The 19651-nt window shown below is 48.4% G+C and overlaps 1 protein-coding gene across 10 annotated transcripts in view; it reads right to left on the bottom strand.

Moving 5' to 3' along the window:
* The window catches only part of hyd (E3 ubiquitin-protein ligase hyd), a 79953-nt gene that overhangs the window by 31628 nt on the left and 28674 nt on the right, over nucleotides 1–19651 (bottom strand). For 7 of the 10 annotated variants that reach the window (XM_089571996.1, XM_089571997.1, XM_089571999.1 and 4 more), the window contains exons 22-30: nucleotides 17320–17558; nucleotides 14510–14631; nucleotides 11946–12196; nucleotides 8954–9085; nucleotides 7140–7306; nucleotides 6776–6953; nucleotides 2835–2984; nucleotides 898–1015; nucleotides 694–801 (exon numbers count right to left, since the gene is read on the bottom strand). In XM_089571996.1, coding sequence (XP_089428122.1) covers nucleotides 694–801; nucleotides 898–1015; nucleotides 2835–2984; nucleotides 6776–6953; nucleotides 7140–7306; nucleotides 8954–9085; nucleotides 11946–12196; nucleotides 14510–14631; nucleotides 17320–17558 — 1465 coding nt within the window. The remainder of the gene's footprint in view (nucleotides 1–693; nucleotides 802–897; nucleotides 1016–2834; nucleotides 2985–6775; nucleotides 6954–7139; nucleotides 7307–8953; nucleotides 9086–11945; nucleotides 12197–14509; nucleotides 14632–17319; nucleotides 17559–19651) is intronic. The other 3 variants (XM_089572002.1, XM_089572000.1, XM_089572003.1) reach the window with 1 other exon arrangement.

Consider the following 19651-nt stretch of genomic DNA (forward strand, 5'->3'; position numbering starts at 1 on the left):
AATACATGCAGCGATCCAAGTCGGAATTTGGGTCCAGATGCTGATACTAGCTTATCATCCCATACCTGGAATCCGACACCTTGAACAGCATCTGCATCTCAATAAAACAGGGGTTCTCTCAAGCTAGGTTCTGTGGAACACCTGGACTCCCTTGGAGTGTTACTGGGTCCCCTGAACATGCATGCCTCAACAACCTCCTTTCCTTTGCCCATCTTGTTTTGGGACTGACCAATTGCTTACAGCAGTACAATCGCTTATAGCAGACTGTTTCACTATGCAGCCAGTCACAGTTAAACTTGGGCATCTTCTCAAGGGCCATGCATCTGCTGGCTCTTTTTCTTTTTTTGCATACATGACAGCAAAAAGGAACGGCAGCCAAAGACAAAATGGGTTCCTCAGCACTTTTTGAGAGCCATCTATGTTCCCTGAGGCTAAGATGACTAAGAACCGCTGCAATAAACAATAGGCAAAGTTCAAAATGGGAGGGGCATTCAATCTGGTGCTCACTAGAGCTGGCTCCCCAGACAGCAAAATAGATTAAAATTGCGTCAGTGCACCTGTTACTTCTGAAAAAAAAGGAACAAGAAAGGAAAGGCTTCAAAAACCGTGAAGTAGAGGCACCCGTCCCACACCTCTGAGCTCGTGAATTCCTTCACAGCACTGATTTCAGCTACACCACACCAGCTTGCTCACCAGCATCGGACCCTGCCGTGGCACCAGTTGTTGCACTCCTCTGGGCGCTGGCATTGTCCTGGTTGCTCTGGTATGACGCACTGTCTGGGTCACTGTCACTGTCACTCTCTGCATAAAAAGAAGAAGGTAAGAAAACGCCCATCAATACTCACTGCTGACAGCTCCTCGCTCCCGAGGGCAGCATGAGCATGTGGCTCTGCGTACCTTCGTCATTGTGCTCGTGAGCTGGTGTGCCATCATGCTCGGAAGCCTCCATGCGCTCGTCACGCTCGCTCTCCTCGTGGTCTGGGTCTTCGCCAACGTTGCCGTCCACAACATCAACCTAATGGCAACGTAAACACAGAAAAAAGGCAATAAGCACGAGAAACAGTGCAGAGAAGCACAGTCCTGGCTTCGCATGACTACAACCTGCTTATTCAGCAGCTGGTGATCAAGATACAGCAATCCTGACTGCAGTAGATGGTAAGTTTGTGTCACCTGTCATTTCTGTGGCAGGCTTCGGGTATGGTGCATTAACCAGTTGGTAGAAAAAATTTTTCTTGTTCCATTTTTGTGCAACCATAAATTATACAATGTGCAGGAGCAGCAACAGCCAACCTTCTGGTGGACAGCCCTAATAGTTAAGTAATCTGAAGAACCTACCTCCGGCACAGAGTAATATGTCGGTGCATTTTCGTACATACCAAATGTACCTACGCCTAAACATGGTATCCAGAAGTGAAATATTGCTGCTTTATAATGGGTCAGTTACTACCGTATAAACGCGTGTAAGGGCCGCACTTTTTTTTCCAGATTCGGGGGCCAATTTTCGGGGTGTGGCCCATACACGCGACGTACGAAAAAAAAAATTTTTTTTAAGCAAAAACACACCAATCAGGGAATGAGCGGCATTTATTCTACATTCAATCGTCACTCACGAAGTATTTCGACTCTGAGCTGGTGCTGTGCTCTGGTGCACGCTCATCCCAAAGAAGCCGCGCAGCATGTCCGCTGTCAACGCGTAGCCGTTGTTCCGCACTTCCATCACATAGCAGAGCAGCTCTTCTTCCAGTTCAGGAAACTCGCACGGCTCGCCTCGGAAAGCGCGCTTTTTGCAGCTTGTGTTTCTCAATGCACCCTTTTGATTGCGCGATCATCGGACGCACTTCTCGGCCACGTCGAATTCCCTGTCCGCCGCACGCTTCCCGCATTCGAGAGCTAACTCCCAGCCGTGTAACTGATAAGGTTCTTGCCCATCGTGCTAAAACTGCAATGCTCGGCAGCATGCGAAAGCCACAACTACGGTGAACGCGCTAACACGCCATAAAAGGCTGGAGCTGGCGATACTGATGCCGATGTAGATAACGCATGGAGGAAGGAAAGATAACGGGAAGGCGCGGGGGAGAAAAATTGCCGATGATGATGGCTCCGGCCTCGGGCGCCATCCATGGACGGTTTTTGGAAGCTCTTGTGCGTGTGCTTGGCCTCCGCGATCAAGCGCTCCGCGATCAAGCGCACCATTGTCCACAGCCGGAGCCGATCGCGGAGGCCACGGAAAGTTCGGGTGCGGCCCTTACACGGATTTATTTTTTTTTTAAGATTTCCTTCGGGAAAACGGGGTGTGGCCCATACACGGGTGCGGCCCTTACACGAGTTTATACGGTATAATCAGTGGAACCTGTTCACGCCCTTAACACCATTCTTGCTGACATGAATTAGCGTCACCAGTTTCAGTGGAGGTACTCTAGAACAGGGTTTCTCAGACTGGGTTCTGCAGAACCTTTGGTATTCTTGGAGTGCTTTCTTGGGTTCCCTGAGCACCAAAATCCATGCAAGCCTCAACCCTGTCCTTTCCCTTGCAGACTTCATTCTGGTAATAATCATACTGCAATTGCTCACTATTAAAACATTCATTATTAATTGGATTAGGGCATTCTATGAAGGGTTGTGCATCTACACATTCCTTTTTACATGCATATTAGGCAGGAAGGGAGGGAAGCCTAGACATGTGGGGTTCCTCAGCTCCTTTACGAAGCCGTTATGGTTCCCATTGACGAAAGAGCACTCTGTCAATCTTCTGACCAATGCAAAGCCTACGCCCAACAAGAAAGGCTTTTTCAGGCATGGCTCAGAGGTCAGCGCCAAACATCACAGACACTTGCCTCATCGTCGTCCAACGTGTCCCTGAGCCCCAGTGGCTGCCTTGCAGACAGTGGGTTCTGACCCAACGGAGGATCAGCAGGGGATGCCACCATCTCAGGCTGGCTCGCTCGAGGCACAATCGGCTCCACAACAAACAACTCCTCACTTCCCTGAAGCAGTAAAAAAAAAATATATATTTTTTAAAGAGAAAGAGGCTGAAGTAAACACAAACTTGAGGCAAGACTAACACTAGCAAGTGCCGTGAATGCCTTAAAACACACACTGATTTAACACGTCACCTTCAAGAGAAAAATGGGGCATACAATAACCCTACAAATGTGATACAGTCGAACCCGGATATATCGAATTCGAAGAGGATCGGAAAATAGTTCGATATAGCGAAAATTCGATATACAAATATAGGCTAAAACTGCACTCGCAATCATAACAAATTGTGGCTTACTGTTTGGAACAGCCGCGAATCACGTAGCATGGGCACGCAGTGTGAAAGCGCTTTATTTCGCGGAAAAAAAAATCGCTAATTTTGGGCTGCTTTTTCCTCTGGGAAACGAAGTTCAAAACACTGGTGTCGATCTTCGCGAGACTGTCCAGGTGCGAGAGCCCAGTGCCTTCCATTTCGCAGCAACAGCGCCAAATCAGGCTGAACGCTAACACCAGTTCAGTGGCTGTGCACGGACGCGTTTCTTCGACAACACAGTTGCCCTCGTCATCGCTGGAATCGGCGTCTTGAACGCCAGCTATTCCGGCCACAGTGTCCTCATCAGCGAGGTCGGCTACCGCTTGAACTTCGCTGTCAGCGTTAATAAAGTCCTCAACAGTCACTTCGGACGGAACGGCGCCAGGAAAATTGGACAAGTCGCGAAACACGCTGTCCAAGCACTCATCGTCCTCTAAATCTTCCGGACATTCATCTCCGGCCACTTCAAGGCCTGCATTGCCAAAACAGTTGCTTCACGTCGCTCCAAGCGCCGGTGATCATCTGGATCGCGCCGAGCAGGTCAATCTTTAGATCAGCTCCGATGCGGAGGTTTACGAGGAGCCGTTGAATAAGTCACTTCCTGTAGCCTACTTTGAATGCCTTTATAATACCCTGGTCGAGGGGCTGCAGTCTCGCTGTAGTGTTCGGCGGGAGAAACTTCAGTTCGATGTGCTGCAGCTTGCGGGTCGTTTGATGGGCCAAACAGTTGTCGACCAGAAGGCAAACTCGGCGGCCCGACTTGCCTAACTCAGTGTCCCAAGCCTGCAGCCATTCAACAAAAAGTTGACGTGTCATCCAGGCCTTCCTAATACAGCCGTAGCGGACGGGAAGCTGTTCGCAGTTCTTGAAGCAGCGTGGTGACCTGCTCTTCCCGATCACGAATGGCCGTAGCTTGCACGAACTGTCCATGTTGGCCGCAAGCAGCACCGACACACGCACTTTGCTCATTTTCCCGCCATGACATGAGGTCCCAGGAAGAGCGAATATCTTATTCGGCAACATTTGCCAAAAAAGACCAGTTTTGTCTGCATTGAAGATTTCTGCAGACGAAAACTTCGCAGTGATCTTCGGCCACTTCTCAGAGAGCCACTGCTGCATCTCCTGGCTGCTGACAGCCCCACTTTCACCTGAAATGGCCTTTCCTACTATGCCGTGGCGGTTTTAAACCATTGCAGCCACCTAGTGCCACCGCAAAAGTTCTCTTCGCCAAGAGCCGTAGCAAACCATTTGGCCTTCTCCATTAACATCGGGCCATCCCCAGGAATATTTTTCGCTCGGATTTCAAGGAACCACGCATAGAGTACCTTCTCCACTTTGTCAAAAGCAGCAGGGCGCACACGAGACGCTCCCGAGCGACTTCCTTCACTTGCTTTAAGCTTGATCTCCCGCTTGTTTTTTAACAACGTACTTTAAAGTACTCCGCGGAATGCCGAATGCATCTGCCACGGAGGACTTCTTTTCTCCATTCTCAACACGCCGGATTACTTCAAGCTTTGTTGCAAAGTCGAGATTCTTCCTCTTTTTTGTCAGCGGATGCCATAGCTCACCAGATGACAGCAGTCGTACACGCTGCACACGGTGCATTGAAACACAGGCGCACACAAGAAAAACACATGAGGCGCAGATGGAGCAGACCAAGCGAAGAATATGCGAGCGGCAGTCAACGCGGCTGCGAAGGAACGACAGAGGGAAAAGAAAGAGCAGGGAGAAAGATTGGCGGAATGTGCCGTCGAGGACGCTCTGGGTTTTGCTTTCTTTTTTTTTTTTGAGCTCTCTCTTCTCCCCAGACCCACGAGAGACCTTTTTCTCTCTTCCCTTCCACAGGAAGCGTGGCTTGGAAACCTCGCCGCGTACTCTCTCCGCTGAGCTCTAATGACCAAATGACCTTGCCCAAGCACATGCCGGCGGTACAGGAGGAGTGGGAAAGCTCGCGCTGGTGGGACGCCAAAACGGGGGAACAACAACAACAACAAAAAAAAGGCCATGCGTCTCCGTCGCTAGTGCGACGGACGCGTGTGCACATAGGAGCCTGCTGACTGACTGCGGAAATGTTCTCCGCTGAGGCGGCTGAGGACCGGACAGGAGTGTCTTTGGGGAAAGCGCACCTTACAGGGGCGCGGCGCAGCATTCGATATATCCAATGTCCAGCGAAAATGGAATTCGATATACAACGCAACTGTCCCATACTTTTACATATTAATTTCAAGGGGGTAATCTAATCTGTGTGTTCGATATAGTCAATAATTTGAAATATGCAGGTTCTATATACCGTATTTACTCACATAATAGGCGCACTCGCATAATAGGCGCACCCCTAGTTTGGGCGCGAAAAATCAGATTTTTTTTATTTCCGCGCATAAAAGGCGCACCCCGAACTTGGCACTGTGATCAATACTGTATTTACACGATTGCAAGCCGACACCTCGCCACCCCCCGCTCCCAAATCTTTATTTTAACAAAGTTTTCGCTGAACTGACTACTAGTCCTCACTAGTGCTGCTGCGGACCCACAGCACGTACAACGACATCGCGTAGCACAGCCGCACACAGTTTTCAGGGATGCTCACTTTAAACGTCTGTTTGGAAAGCTTCATCTCCAGCCGGAAACGTTCCCGACTTAGGCCCGCGAAAACCTCTGCGCTTGGAGTGCGTACGAAAATTTAGGGACGCCTCAGTCGCAACTGCCGCACTTCTCGGTCACGTCGTATTTTCCGACCTGCCGCACGCTAGCCATGTTCGAGAGCAAACTCCCAGCCGTGTAGCTGTTAAGGTGCTTGGCCGTCGAGCTAAAACAGCAACGCTCCTCCGCGGCAAAGCCATAAACCACGATGAACTATCCCGCTACCGCAGATCCCGGCACTTGACAGCAACAACAAAAAAAAAAAAAAAAAAAAAACGAGCTGGAGATGCTGATGGCGATATGGATAGCGAAAGCTCGCGGCCAAGGAAAACGATGATGATGATAAGCTCTACCTCGGGCGCCCTCCGTGGGTGGCGTCTGGAAGCTCCTGTGCGCGTGTGTGGCCTCCACAATCAAGCGCCCATTGCGCGCAGCCGGAGCCGATCGCAGAGGCCTCGGCGCGTGCATTCCAAAGGCTATTCCCGCGTGGGTCGTGGAAAGTTTAGGTGTGGCCCTTACACGGATCTTTTTTTTTTTAATATTTTCTTCGGGAAAACGGGGTGCGGCCCGTACACGAGTGCGTTTACGCGGTGTGTTCAATTTTGAGAGTTGAAAAATTTCCGGAAATTTTACCCCGCGTAATAGGCGCACCCCGAACTTTGAGCCGGATTTTCTGGAAAAAAAGTGCGCCTATTATGCGAGTAAATACGGTATCTGTGTTCGACTGTATGCGACCAACACACAACACATGACCGTCGTTTACACTGGAACCATGCTTTTTATTGTGACTGACAGAAAAGAACCATTACTCAATCGTATTAGCTTTGACCACGGAGGACCAACCTGAATGGCATCAATGCAGGAAGAGACCAAGTTGAACGATGCTGTTGGGCGAGCTACACCCAGTCGCACTGGGGCAATGAGGGCATCTGCTGCCTCGCACAGTTCCTCCACTGCCAGTGTCACCAGGGACTGGAACACTCGACGGCACTTCATCAGCGGCTGAGTCGTACCAGACATGCTGCACAAAAGACGGAAAAGCGGCAGTGCGTTGAAATCATTCGCCGACTGCAAATGCAGCACGCCCCAAACCACCTTTCCGCCATCACTCAAACGCAACAACCTACTTTAGGCAACAGGCAATACAACAAACAGAAAGCATACAAACAAACAAAAACTAGAAGTTGCACCACATCTATGTTCTCACCTTTTCTTACGGCTGGTATTGGGAGCCATCTCAGCAGACAGGATCACGAAAATGCGTGTCACACTGCGCACAAAACGGTGGGCGACTTTGCGGGCCTCAGCCGCCCTGCCTGGAATGTTTTCGTTCTGGATCTCTCGCACCAGAGTGGTGAGCAGCGTATCCAGCATCTGCAATGATTCCCCAAGAAAAGCACTAAGGCAGGCTCCAAGCACACTGCAGTATCTGTGCACTACATCATATCAAAAATTGACAACGAACAAAGGCAAGCTGAGAACATCTCCACCTGTATCAACAAAATACAGTAATGCCTCGATGTAATGAACACAGATATTAAGAATTATTGGCTGTACTAATCTGTTCCTAAATGTCTTTATCGAACTGCTGAGCGCCAAGCTATGCCTGCTCCGATGGCAGGTAGCAGGCTTTACCTCACTACAAAAGTGACTGGTGGTGAGTTTATGGGGGTTTAACGTCCCAAAGCGACTCAGGCTATGAGGGACGCCGTAGTGAAGGGCTCCAAAGATCTGAACCACCCGAGGTTCTTTTAACGTGCAATGGCATCACACAGTACACAGGTCTCTAGAATTTTGCCTCCATGGAAATTCAGCCACCGCGGCCGGGATCGCACCTGCGTCTTTCAGGTCAGTAGCCTTTTTTACCTTTATCTTAAAGCAGTGTGAAACACAGGATGTTCCGCTGCATGAGTGTAGGGGTTTTTTTAGGGGCTATCGCGATGTGTCTGTGTTTTATCGTTGCGTTTGGTGCTTATATATCTAACCCTCCCAGGAATAAAATTCAGTTGCTAGATTGTGCAATGTGTTGTCTCTTGTTTCTTCCACTACGTCCTGTGTTTCGCGCTGCTTTAAGGGGAGATGCGCGTCGAAAAAGCGAGTTTTTCGCGACATTTTTCAGTTTTCGGTTTTTGACTGCAAAATTATCTTTGGGCATTCAGCTACAATCCCCCAAAAATTCAAGGCACAATTCGAACGCGAAGCTAATAAAAAATCCATTTTATTGAGCCACGGTGACTCAAGAAACTGCAATTTTTCGCGCACATCGTCAACTTTCGCGCGTCTGCCTCTCCAGAACGCGGGAGCGCCTGCCATTGCCGTCTGCTTGGAGAGAAAGAGTAAGCCTTTTTCTCTCTGACAGCGTCTCCTGCAGTTTCGTATTCGGGCTGTAAATAATAAAAAAAAACGTTTTCGGCGCCTATTTCAAGCATTTCTACTGGACCTTTAAATCACATGGTGCTTTAGCGTAGCCGCCATTGGCCGAGACCGATGTGCAACTGCGGTGAAGCCCCCTCTTCTCCTATCGCCTGCTTTCGTTTTGTGCTGCGTCTACGTCGATCTCTCCGGCATTTGTTTTCTCATTTGGTTCAAAATAAACGACCAGACTAAGAAGCGCGATTTCCGAGCTTGCAAATCTCACACGAAGAAAGCGTACCGAGGACGCCATCGCAAGCCGTGGCAGAAAACGGCAGTGGAAGGCAGTCGCCTGACGCTGGCTAGGCCTAACTAGGGCGATGACCACTGGGGCGAAGTTGACGCCGCGGTAACTTCGTGAGCGCCTCGGAGGTGAAGATTGGACTGTTTGAGAGTGATACAGTTGTGAGCAGCCGTCATTCCACGAGTGCCGCGATATGCAACATCAGCGCGCTTACGTTACTAGTAAGCGGGGCTGTTTGCCCAGTGTGCCATACTAGTAACTTTGCGGGACGCGAACCGGCCGAAAAACGTAAGGGCCTTTCGGCGTTTCTTGAACTCCACTGCGGAAATAGCGAGTGCCCCGTATCGCTGCTTTCATCTACGTACACCTCGAGCCGTGCAGTGCCTAGTGGACTCGCGGATGGCGCCAGCGGAAGCCGGAACTTTCAGAGCGGGGTGCTCCCGCGACAGCTTCGCCGTGAACATCAAGGTGGCCGTGGCTGAGTGCACGACAGGCATCTGGAACGAGCAGCTGTCCCGTTTTTGTGCCATTCTTGGCTTGCCGACGCCGTTGCATCTCAAGAACTTCGTTTGAGACTCATTTTTGTATTTTGTCAAGAAATTTCATGTGCCTGTGTCATGTTTTTCAAGAATACAGCTGTTTGAAACTTTGAAATGCGTTTTTCTCCAATTCTAATTTTCAGCATTTTTTACGTTTTGTACACAAACTTTGAAGTACATAAAATTGTCAGATTTGGATGAAATTTTGCACACAGTCTCTTCAAAGTGTGTAGAATGTTGATATCTATTTGAATTTTCAATATCTCTTCTACATTTTTTGATATTGTTCAGAATGTTAGACTCATAGTGCCCAAAATATACACTTTGGTGTTCCTGAATTTTTTTTACAATTATGGGATAATATGAATAAATTTGAAGTAGATTTCAACATACTACATCACTATAGCAGCAAAATGAGCTATTGCAAGCTGCTGTAAACATATATTTACTTATCAAAAAAGTGTGCACAAAAAGCCCTATATTGTAGTTTTGAGGACTCTCTTACATAAAAACTAATAAAGCTACATAAAAACTAAAAGCATATTTGGAATTAGCATCAAAAACTCTATCAGTGACCACAGTTTCATAACCTTAGTTTCATAACCTTGGTTGTACCGTATTTACCCAATTCCAACGCGCCCCCGATTCCAACGCGCACCCAATTTACGGCACCAAAAAAAAAATTTTCAAGCCCCGATTCTAACGCGCGCCCTATATTGGTAATAAAAAAAAAAAAACTACAAGCCCCGCTTCTAACGTGCATGTGACTTCCACGAATGAAAATAATTTGCAACCGTTTTTATATTTTAAGGGGAGATGCGGGTGAAAAAACCGCGATTTTTTTCGATAAAGTCGATTTTGTATTCCCCCAAGCCTCTTCTTTTATGTGTAAAAAAATCAAAGCCGATAATCAATGGGAAGTTAGTAAAAAATACAATTAAAGCACTCGCCGTGGCTCGCGAAAGTGCGAATTTGACCGAATTTCGGGAACGCGGCATTTCGCTCCACGGCGTCGCCCGCTCTTGAATATTCGCGGGGAAGTAGGCCTACCCATCGTCTACGAGAAGCCACTTCGGCAGCGGCGCATTCTTGATAAAAAATACGAAAAAAAAAGATCGTTTCCCGCCCGAGTCTAGCGTCGCGACTGGCCCTTCAAATCACGTGGTACGATCGGAGCCGTTCCATTGGCTACGAGCATTCCACCGCACGGTCGGACGCAGACGCTCTTTCTTCGTTCTGCCGCCACCGAGACGTGAACCAACGCTTCTGCCCGGGTTTTTCTCCTATCTCCGCTATGGATGTGACTGAGAAACGAGATTTTCGCTCACGCAATTTCCTGACAAAGCATCAGTATAAAGGAAGACGCCCCAAGCGCAAGCGGAGAGCTCCGGTTACGGGAGGTTCGTCTGCTGCTAGGCGTAACTGCGGCAACGGCGATGCTTCTTGCGGAGCATCGATGACTTCGTCAGTGCGTCTGAGCGAAAGATAAAGATCTTCGACTGTAAAAACGGGCGCGGGAGCGCTGTTATCTGTGAGATCGGCATGATGCACGACCTCGTCAGCGGCGCGGCGTGCCCCGCCTGCGGACGATGTAATCTCTGTCAGAGAGTCGGCCGCAAAACAGAAAGGAGTCTCATCGTTTTTGGAACTTTACCGCCGAAATGACGTGTTTCCGATAACCGTTGTTTCATCAACATATTCTTCGATCCGCGTATCTTGATCGTGCAACGGCAGTGATGAGGCGTCCGCCCGCGGCAGTGCACGGGATACCGTCGCCGTGAACGCGGTCCGTGGTCGCTGAGCACGCGACCAATAACAAGCGCCACACCGGTTGAAAACGGCTCCTGCGACGCAGAAAACGACGAGCAAACGTGCTCCCATGTTTCCAGCAGTTAGTGAGCTCCCACATCGTATAATGGCGATGACGATGGGCAGCTATGGGGCAGTTTCGGTTTGCACTCGAATCCAACGCGCATGCGATTTTGAGACGTATTTTCCCCGAAAAAAGGTGCGCGTTGGAATTGGGTAAATACGGTAATATTAAGGAAAAAGTGTTTTCGAGGAGCATCGCCCTTTAAGATGAATCCGCTCCAACTTGCTCAGTTTTCTGTTCTCATTTTTTACGTGTTTGCTATAAAGATGTTTGATATGAAACAAGAAGCTTGTTACACAATTTTCTTTTTAAAAGCACTCTATTAAACAAACTTCCAGGAATCAATATAGAGGAGAAACAGCTCCAGTAAACTTGGATAGAATAATAACACAGGTATAGTATAGTAAAGTGAAACTGCAATACCATTCGCCTTCCACAATGTCAGTTCAATATTTTTTGTTTATAGCAAAGGGATACTTAATAAAGGAACGGTTATAGTAAGGAGTGTTTGGCGATGGAAATGGACTTCCCGTGGAATGAAGACATCTCTGCATGCGTGTGAACAATGACATCTCATAACTAGAGACGCATAACAGCATAATCACAGGGCCAATAGTCGAGGCAAATGGATACCAATAGCAAAAACGACAGGAAAAAAAAGGGGGGGGGGGGGGGGGAAGGACCTGTACAGGTTCCAAAATGTCGAAATGTAACCTTGACATGGTCAAGGTGACATGGGAAGGTCGAGTGATCTTCAACTCGGTGGCCTTGTTCAAAAACAAAAAAACGATGCTCTCCGAGATGGCTCAACTACCCGGATAGTGAGTTAAGAGAAGCCAACTTTTCGAAGTCTTCGGGCTAGCATTCATGCTAGCAATGTTTTTTAACTACACCCCTCCCATCCTTCACTGTAGAAAACAATGCCGAACTGAATTACAGAATTACCTCAATGCTGCACTTGACCAACAAGCAGTGCACAAATTTGTCGAGCAAAGCAGTGCCATTCTGGGCCACAAGGTGGGGCTGCTGGTCATCAGGCACTGAGCCACCAGCAGCCAAACGAGAGGCTGCGGACTCGTCCTCCTTGTATCCAGCCATGATGGTGGTCTTGATGGCACTCCAGTCATTCAGGAGCCTCTCCAGGGCTCGCCTCGAGAAACGCGGAGGCTCCAAGTCATGGTCTGGCATGTCAGGCTCTGCATCAGCGCAAAAAGAAGAAGAGGAAAATGAAATGTGAGAAGTAGACAGTCACAGCTGGATGTTTATAGCCTGCCCCTGAATAATCAACCACTTACACCTGCAAGACAGTACGGTCAGAAACTCATGCATGCAGGGTCTGCGAGTGCACTGCTTCATTCAGGAACTCCCCTGACACTAGGTTTGGCTTAACAACCTAAGGTGGGGCTATTCTTAAAGGATGCATGGCATATGTAAGCTGCGGAGATGTAAGGATGCAAGGAGGATCGGGAGGGGCGAGATCAGAACTGCTCCACAATGGTGATGGCCCCTGTGGCTTATTTCAGTGTCCAAACAGTAGCGCTGGAGCTTCTTCTTCACATGTGGTGCCGCATGTGAGAAGGCTTCATCACACAAATGATGAACACCGTGTGATGAGTGCGGAATTTCGGCACACTGGATGTGGCAGAAGCGAGAGAAGCGCGCGCATTGGCACTGGAGTGGCAAGACGGCGTCGAAAAACAAACAAACAAAAAGATCACCAACAAAGCATTTGTTGTACCAAACTATGTGCGGCTCGGCCAGCTTGCTGATATGCATAACACATAGCTGCCGTCGCCTCAGGCTAGCAGCAAAGCTTCGAAAACGAAACTACGTGGCTGGACCCTCTCTCTCTCGGCTTATCGATGGGAACCTGCGGACCGTCAACATGCCTGCCACTGCGTGCACATCTGAGGGGTGCGAATACCTGCACAACTGCCCGTTGAGCACGTCACGTTGTGACATGCCGCCATTTCGGGGGCTCATCTAAATTAACCGATGCGAGTCCCACAGCGTCCGAGTACATGAGCTTGAGATGTCACTTGCATGGGCGTTTGGCGGGATTCCGGCGGCAGTCCAAATTACCTGAATTAACGAGCTTCTGCTGTAATTGCCCTTGCAAACCCCCATTACTAGTTTACTAGTCTCTTACGTGACAATCACCACCAAATACAAACACTGCATTAGCAGAAGAAAACAAAAGACGGAGTGTAACTACAAATCAATGCCAATCTTAGGCATTTTTATTTGCTTCTTAAAACTGAGTACAGTGAAAGCTTGTTAATTCGACCCCCGTTAATTCGGAAAATCGGATAATTCGACGCGCGCGCGAGGTCCCTACAATTATACATAGGAGTCTATGGGGCGAAACTCTCGTTAATTCGAATAAATTTTGCCGTGCGTCGGTTCATTCGACTTCACTCCACAGCCCGCCAAGCCGGTGCACCGAGAGCAAAAAGAAAAAAACACTGCCATGAGCGGCGCTACTGTACGGCTGATAGGCCATCCCTATGGTCACATTATCATCCATCCATCCATCCGAGTTAGGGGCCGCCGAAGTGGCTGGCGTCTTTTTTTTTGTGCTTTGTTGTGTCGCAGCAGGCAGCAGTCGCTAGGATCGATCGCGGTTATTTACGGCGCCTTTTTTGGTAAATGCCCGCTTTGTCAGCGTGTTTACTGCGCTGCTTGTTGTTGCTGTTTTGTTGCGACTAAGAGAAGGGTGAAAGGAAATTGCAAGGGATTGCCTACTGGCTCAGCCGAGCCACACCGCTGCCATGTGCAGATAGAGGAGAGTTAAAAGATCAGAGGAAAGATAAAGAGAAAAGCCTCCCAGCAACAACGCCGGTCCCCGCGGAGGCTGGCTGAAAAAACAGATAAGCGGGGAGCCGCGCTCCCTTCACCTCCTCCCCACCTCCTCCCCGCGCTGCTTTCGGGTGGGTAGCGCACAGGGCCTGCGCGCCTCGCCTTTGTGTCCTGTCAGCTGACCGAGGATGAAATAATTAAAGTGACAGACGCTGACAACGACGACGATTTACGATTGTGAGCAGTTGTCCCAAATGCCGAAGTGCACGGTGAAAGAAGCCGCAGAAGCCTTGTCCTTGTCCGTGCGGGAGGACTTCTGTGAACAAATCCCTGACTGCGCGTGTGCCGCGGAGCACCTGGCAGCTGTTAGAGCTATCGTAGTCGCTCAAATTCGCTCGAAAAAGCAGACGGTGATTACAGATTTCCTTGACAAATAAAGGTATACGTCCTGTTGCGGCAAACATTGTTTTTTGTTGTTCATTCTATAATTCGACATTCGGATAATTCGACAATTTTTCGCGGTCCCGTCAGTGTCGAATTAACGAGCTTTTACTGTACCATTTTTTACGCTACCCATCTAAAGTGAAGCCATAATCTCTGAATGCATGCTCATCCTCTTGAAGCTGCTGCAATCGACATCTTGGACGTACATGCAAACAGCAGGAACCATTTTGGGTGACGGCGCACTGGATAAGGGCTCAATTCCTTACCAAGTTCAGAGTTTGAGATCTTCCGTGGGGCACTGGAGCGAGACCGGGAAGGGCGATACTGGCGCTGCTCCACCAACTGTCTGCCAACCGTTTGCACCAGGAACAGCAGGATGTTCTCACCCCTGCACGAAATACACAGTAAGCAAGTGCCTAGCTACTGGCCAAAGAAAACTTTCTCTTAGTCCTCTCATAACATTTCTCTCATAAGTTTCTCTCACAACGAAGTAAAGTAGGCTCATTTTACTCCTACAATTTCAACGGCAGCTTCCAGACAGCTGTCAACTACAGCCACATTAGCTAGCTGTAGCCAATTTCCACAGAGAGCAATTGAGAAACATTACAAACCAAGCGCCTTTGTCTAGCTCTGAATCAATGCGTAGGCACCTGCAGCGTCATTAAGACACCGTGCAAAAGACCCAACTACACTGCAAAGATGACGGTTAACAGCTAAAATGCAGGTAACTGTACTAAAATGTGCTACACAAAAATGAAGGTAACGTATTAAAAGTGCTGAACTGATTCCAACATCCCCAATGAAAGAGAAACGGTAAAATTTGACAAGTTCGCATGGGTGTACAGTCGCCGTCAAAAGTAAATGGAAGGCGACTTTGTCAAAAAAATATACAGTATAATCTCGTTACTACGAACCTCACATTAACGAATTTTTCATATTTACGAACTTTTTCAAAATCCCCGCCAAAATATCTATATTTTCAATGTAAAAATATTTCACTACTACGAATTTCAAAATACCGAACATTTCAGAATAACGAGCATAATTTATTTGCCCACCTATTATAAATGCACCTCATTATTACGAAATTACCCCGGAGAAGTGAGCCGACTCCCCGAGAGGCACACGCTAACTCTGCTAATCGCCAAGGGCAGGCATCCGATACAATCCAGTCCAATCCGAAGCCGCCTCGCAACCGGAAGTTGGCTCGTCTCTCCTCCTCTGTTTTTTTTTTTCTCCCACGGTGTGCCACGGCCGGTCTCGACGCGCGCGCTCTCTCGCTCTCTCCTGCGCGCTCTCTCCTCTCTCCTTAAGAGAGAGCGAGAGAGCGCGCGCGTCGAGACCGGCCGTGGGTGTGCATGTGACTAGACTACCTCCGCGCTTTTCTTTTTTTGTGTGCGGCCGCCGCGAACGCGAGGCCTAGTCGTTTCTCGCCGCTGCGTGTTGACTGTGCTGACGATGAATTCTGCGGGCGCCAGCGTCAAGATGAAGCGACGGCAGTTCACGCTTAAGGAAACACATCGTTTCGGAAGCGCCTAGTGCAGCGCTGTTAAACCTTCGGCTCGGACTCCCGACAGCCATAAATGTCCGCCAGGCTGCCGAAATGGTAACTGGGGTGTGGTAGAACGTAAAGGCCTCGACCATCAACAACTGCTGGAGGAAAGCTGGCCTGGTGAAATCGCCGCTTCACACAGAAGACTGCGATGACGCTGACGTCGATGACGCTGACCTTTCCTGATTCTGTGCTCCAAAAAGTTGACGTTCGTCCTGGGGCGCCTGTGTCGCACCCGCCAGAATCGCGGATTTCTTCAAATAAACGAGCACTGAACCTCTCGTTTACGTTCCTGTTTGAAAATTGCGTAGCTTGTCGTGTGCCCTTCCTGAAGGTACAGTATTTTCATTGTCCAGTAATACTACTACCTTTTTTCGCGAGTCTTTCGTTATTACGATATTTCAAAATAACGAACGATTATTCGCGACCCCGCGAAGTTCGTTGTATCGAGATTTCACTGTAATTTCTTTAAATCTAAAGCATAATGGTCCATATTTGTTGGTGCACAGAGCAACTCGCACAATCACACTTAGTCAGCACATATGTACTGAAGGATGCACGAACTGAGCGGGCAATGATTAAATTTTTTCGTTAATATTGCCTTCCATTTACTTTTGACGGCACCTGTACAAACGAGATAGCGAAATGTCACGCAAGGACAGCCTGCCAAGCCACATTTACAGCTTCCAGCTGGACTGCATTCTTCTACCAACATGCCTCTAGCATACCTGCCAACCTGAAGGCTTTCAAATTCGTAAAACCTTCGCGACCAGCACACATTATTTTTTAAAGAAAATTGTCACGTTGCTTCGCTTCTTTCGACGCGACAGAGCTGGAGCTTCTTCACACGTGGCGTCGCCCGTGACGAAACGCAGTGAAGGCGAACAGCACGTGACGAGCGTGTAATTTCGGCGCGCTGGAAGAATGAAAATATCACGCGGACGGAATCGAGGGAAGCGCGCACTGGTTTCACAGCCTTGCCGGAGCGGCATTTAAGACACCTTAATAAGTAAACAAGCAAACAAAAAAATGTCCGCAACAACGCAGTCGTCAATCTAAACGACGTGTAGCTCGGCTGGCTGTCTGAAAAGCGCAGTGGATAGCCGCCGCTGTTCCGGGTTGGCGGCGAAGCTCCGAAAACGAAACTATGCGGTCAAACTGTCTATCGGCCTATCACCGGAGGCCTGCCGATCGTCAAAGCCCTTGCAGTGGCGCGCACGTCTGAGGGGCGCCGGAAGCAATTTAACATGCAGTTGAGGCCTGGGGAAGAATATCTGGGCGATCTGTTTGTCGAGCTGGTCATACCGTTACATGGCGGCACTACTTCGGGAGACTATAGAGTTTCAAACGTTCTTTGCAAATAAAATTTATGTTACGTAAAATTTGGGGCACGATTCGTAAAATTGTAATACGGGTCCAAAATCGTACATATTACGGAAAATTCGAAAGAGTTGGCAGGTATGCCTCTAGTAAGGTGGTGCGAGGGCAGACAAAAAAAAAAAAAGGATGGAATCAAGAGGGCACCTGCTGTTTGGCAGGGTGACCAGGTCGGTGTCGGTGACCAGCCGGTTGAGCAGGGTGGCCCGCATGCCCTGGTGGCCCGCCAGCAGTGCCCGGCACTTGCACTTCTCCCAGCAGTCGCAGTAGGCCGTGGGCGAGGTGCGCTTGAGCTTGCAGTCGTGGCCCTTGTGGCAGACACGGGCACACTCTGTGCAGCAGCACAGTGAGCCCACCAGGCCACACGTGCGGCACTCAAATATGTCCTACACAGAGAGGCAACAGGGTTGCCAAGGTGAGCGTTTTGTCCTTTCCACGTGCTTGACATCATCAGAGCTCGGTAATAGGACTGGACGGGAGAGTGCCAACGGCATACCCGTCAGCTGTGAAACCCGCCGCACGCATGCTTAGCATCATAGAGTTTCTTACTATTACCCAGAGGGAAAGCTGGCGGCGCTGCACTTCAGCCACCATGGACGCTCAAAGCATCATGGGGCGGCGAGCTACTTGTTGCGGAACAGTCGTATTCTTTCGGAAACACGGAGTGGCACTACTAAGATGTTTCATTCCAAAAACGTTGTTCGTGTGTGCGCAGACGACTTTCGCGCGAACGCAGTGTGCAAAAACCATAGTAGTAAAAACGCATAGACACACGACGCCAATAAAAGGTTTCACTTTTCCGAAATGCCATTAAAAAACTTCTTAAAGTATCTAAGCAACAACATTTTTTTTTGAAAACATATTTACTTTTAAAACTGCGCCTGTTAATTACGAAACATTAGCTTTTGTAGTGTTCATTACTTGGCCTAGGAAAGCTAGCCATCTCATATTTTGGGCAAACTTTGCATTTACATGCTTTTCTGCTCGTTTGTTGCAATCTACAGGCAGGATATTGAATGTTAGGACATTCGTAGTTATCTAACAGCTTTATTTTTCCATTATTTTTTGGCCAAAAGTTGTAGGTATGCAGTCGGTAGCTCACCGCCCCATGATGCTTTGAGCGCCCATGGTGGCTGAAGTGGTCTTGAGGGGCCTCCATGCAAACTCCCATACACGGGTTGTCAGCTTTTCCTCTAGGTAATGTGACAGAAGCCAACAGCCACAGAAAACCAAGGAGCACAGGGGATTTTTTTTATTTTTTTTTAATTATTTAATTTATTTATTTTGTGGTGTTGATCAATTTAGAATATTACTGAATATGTTATAGCTTAAACCTAATTGATTAGAAAAGCAGAAGAAAAAACAACCACATGCCGCCGGTGGGATCCGAACCCACGATTCGGAGGTCGTGGGTTCGGATCCCACCGGCAGCATGTGGTTGTTTTTTCTTCTGCTTTTCTAATCAATTAGCTTTAAGCGATAACACATTCAGTATTATTCTAAATTGATCAACACCACTAAATAAATAAATTAAATAATAAAAAAAAATCCCCTGTGCCCCTTGGTTTTCTGTGGCTGTTGGCTTCTGTCATATTTATAACGAGCCCCTCATTCCTCTTCCCTTGTTTCCTCTAGGTAATAGTAAGAAACTCTATGCTTAGCATGCTAGTCCACGAATTTCGACGCAGCGAAATTTCAATATTACGAGGGATACTGCCGATTTTATTGACTTCATTCATTGAGCTTCAACTGTTCTACTGAAGCAGCAAATTCCACTTTAGTGCAAAAAAATGAGAAAAAAAATTCCTGTCAATAAACAAACATTTCACCTTTATAAAGACTGAATCAGCATTTCACAAATGCCTGCTCTGCCTTTACTGGGACACCATAAAAACTCAATCCTCGGTTATCTTGAGAATGGCCAAATATGATCAGCGGAACCACAACCCCCCTTCTAAGATAGTGACATAAGTTGTTTCATAGCATTTCTCTGTGATGAACAGAAAAGAGTCACCTTCTGTGTAACACCTGCACAGCTAAGAAACAACAACAAGCCACTACGTACAGTACCCGACTGATTTTTTTTACTCATTTAATTCTGACCTTCACAATATTCCAGACTTTACTGAGAAACCATCACGCATGAAATAGGAACATATACATATTCGGGGCCGACATTTTGGTTTGGTTTGGTTTATGGGGTTTAACGTCCCAAAGCGACTAAGGCTATGAGAGACGCCGTAGTGGAGGGCTCCGGAAATTTCGACCACCTGGGGTTCTTTAACGTGCACTGACATCGCACAGTACACGGGCCTCTAGAATTTCTCCTCCAAAGAAATTCCAGCCGCCGCGGCCGGGATCGAACCCGCGTCTTTCGGGTCAGCAGCCGAGCACCATAACCACTGGGCCACCGCGGCGGCGCCGACATTTTGGACTCTGTGGAGTCCGAGAGTTCATTTTTAAAATAGATGTCAGCAAT

The sequence above is a fragment of the Amblyomma mixtum genome, chromosome 2 (assembly GCF_055824585.1).
Source record: "Amblyomma mixtum isolate Tamu chromosome 2, ASM5582458v1, whole genome shotgun sequence".
Classification (NCBI taxonomy): domain Eukaryota; kingdom Metazoa; phylum Arthropoda; class Arachnida; order Ixodida; family Ixodidae; genus Amblyomma; species Amblyomma mixtum.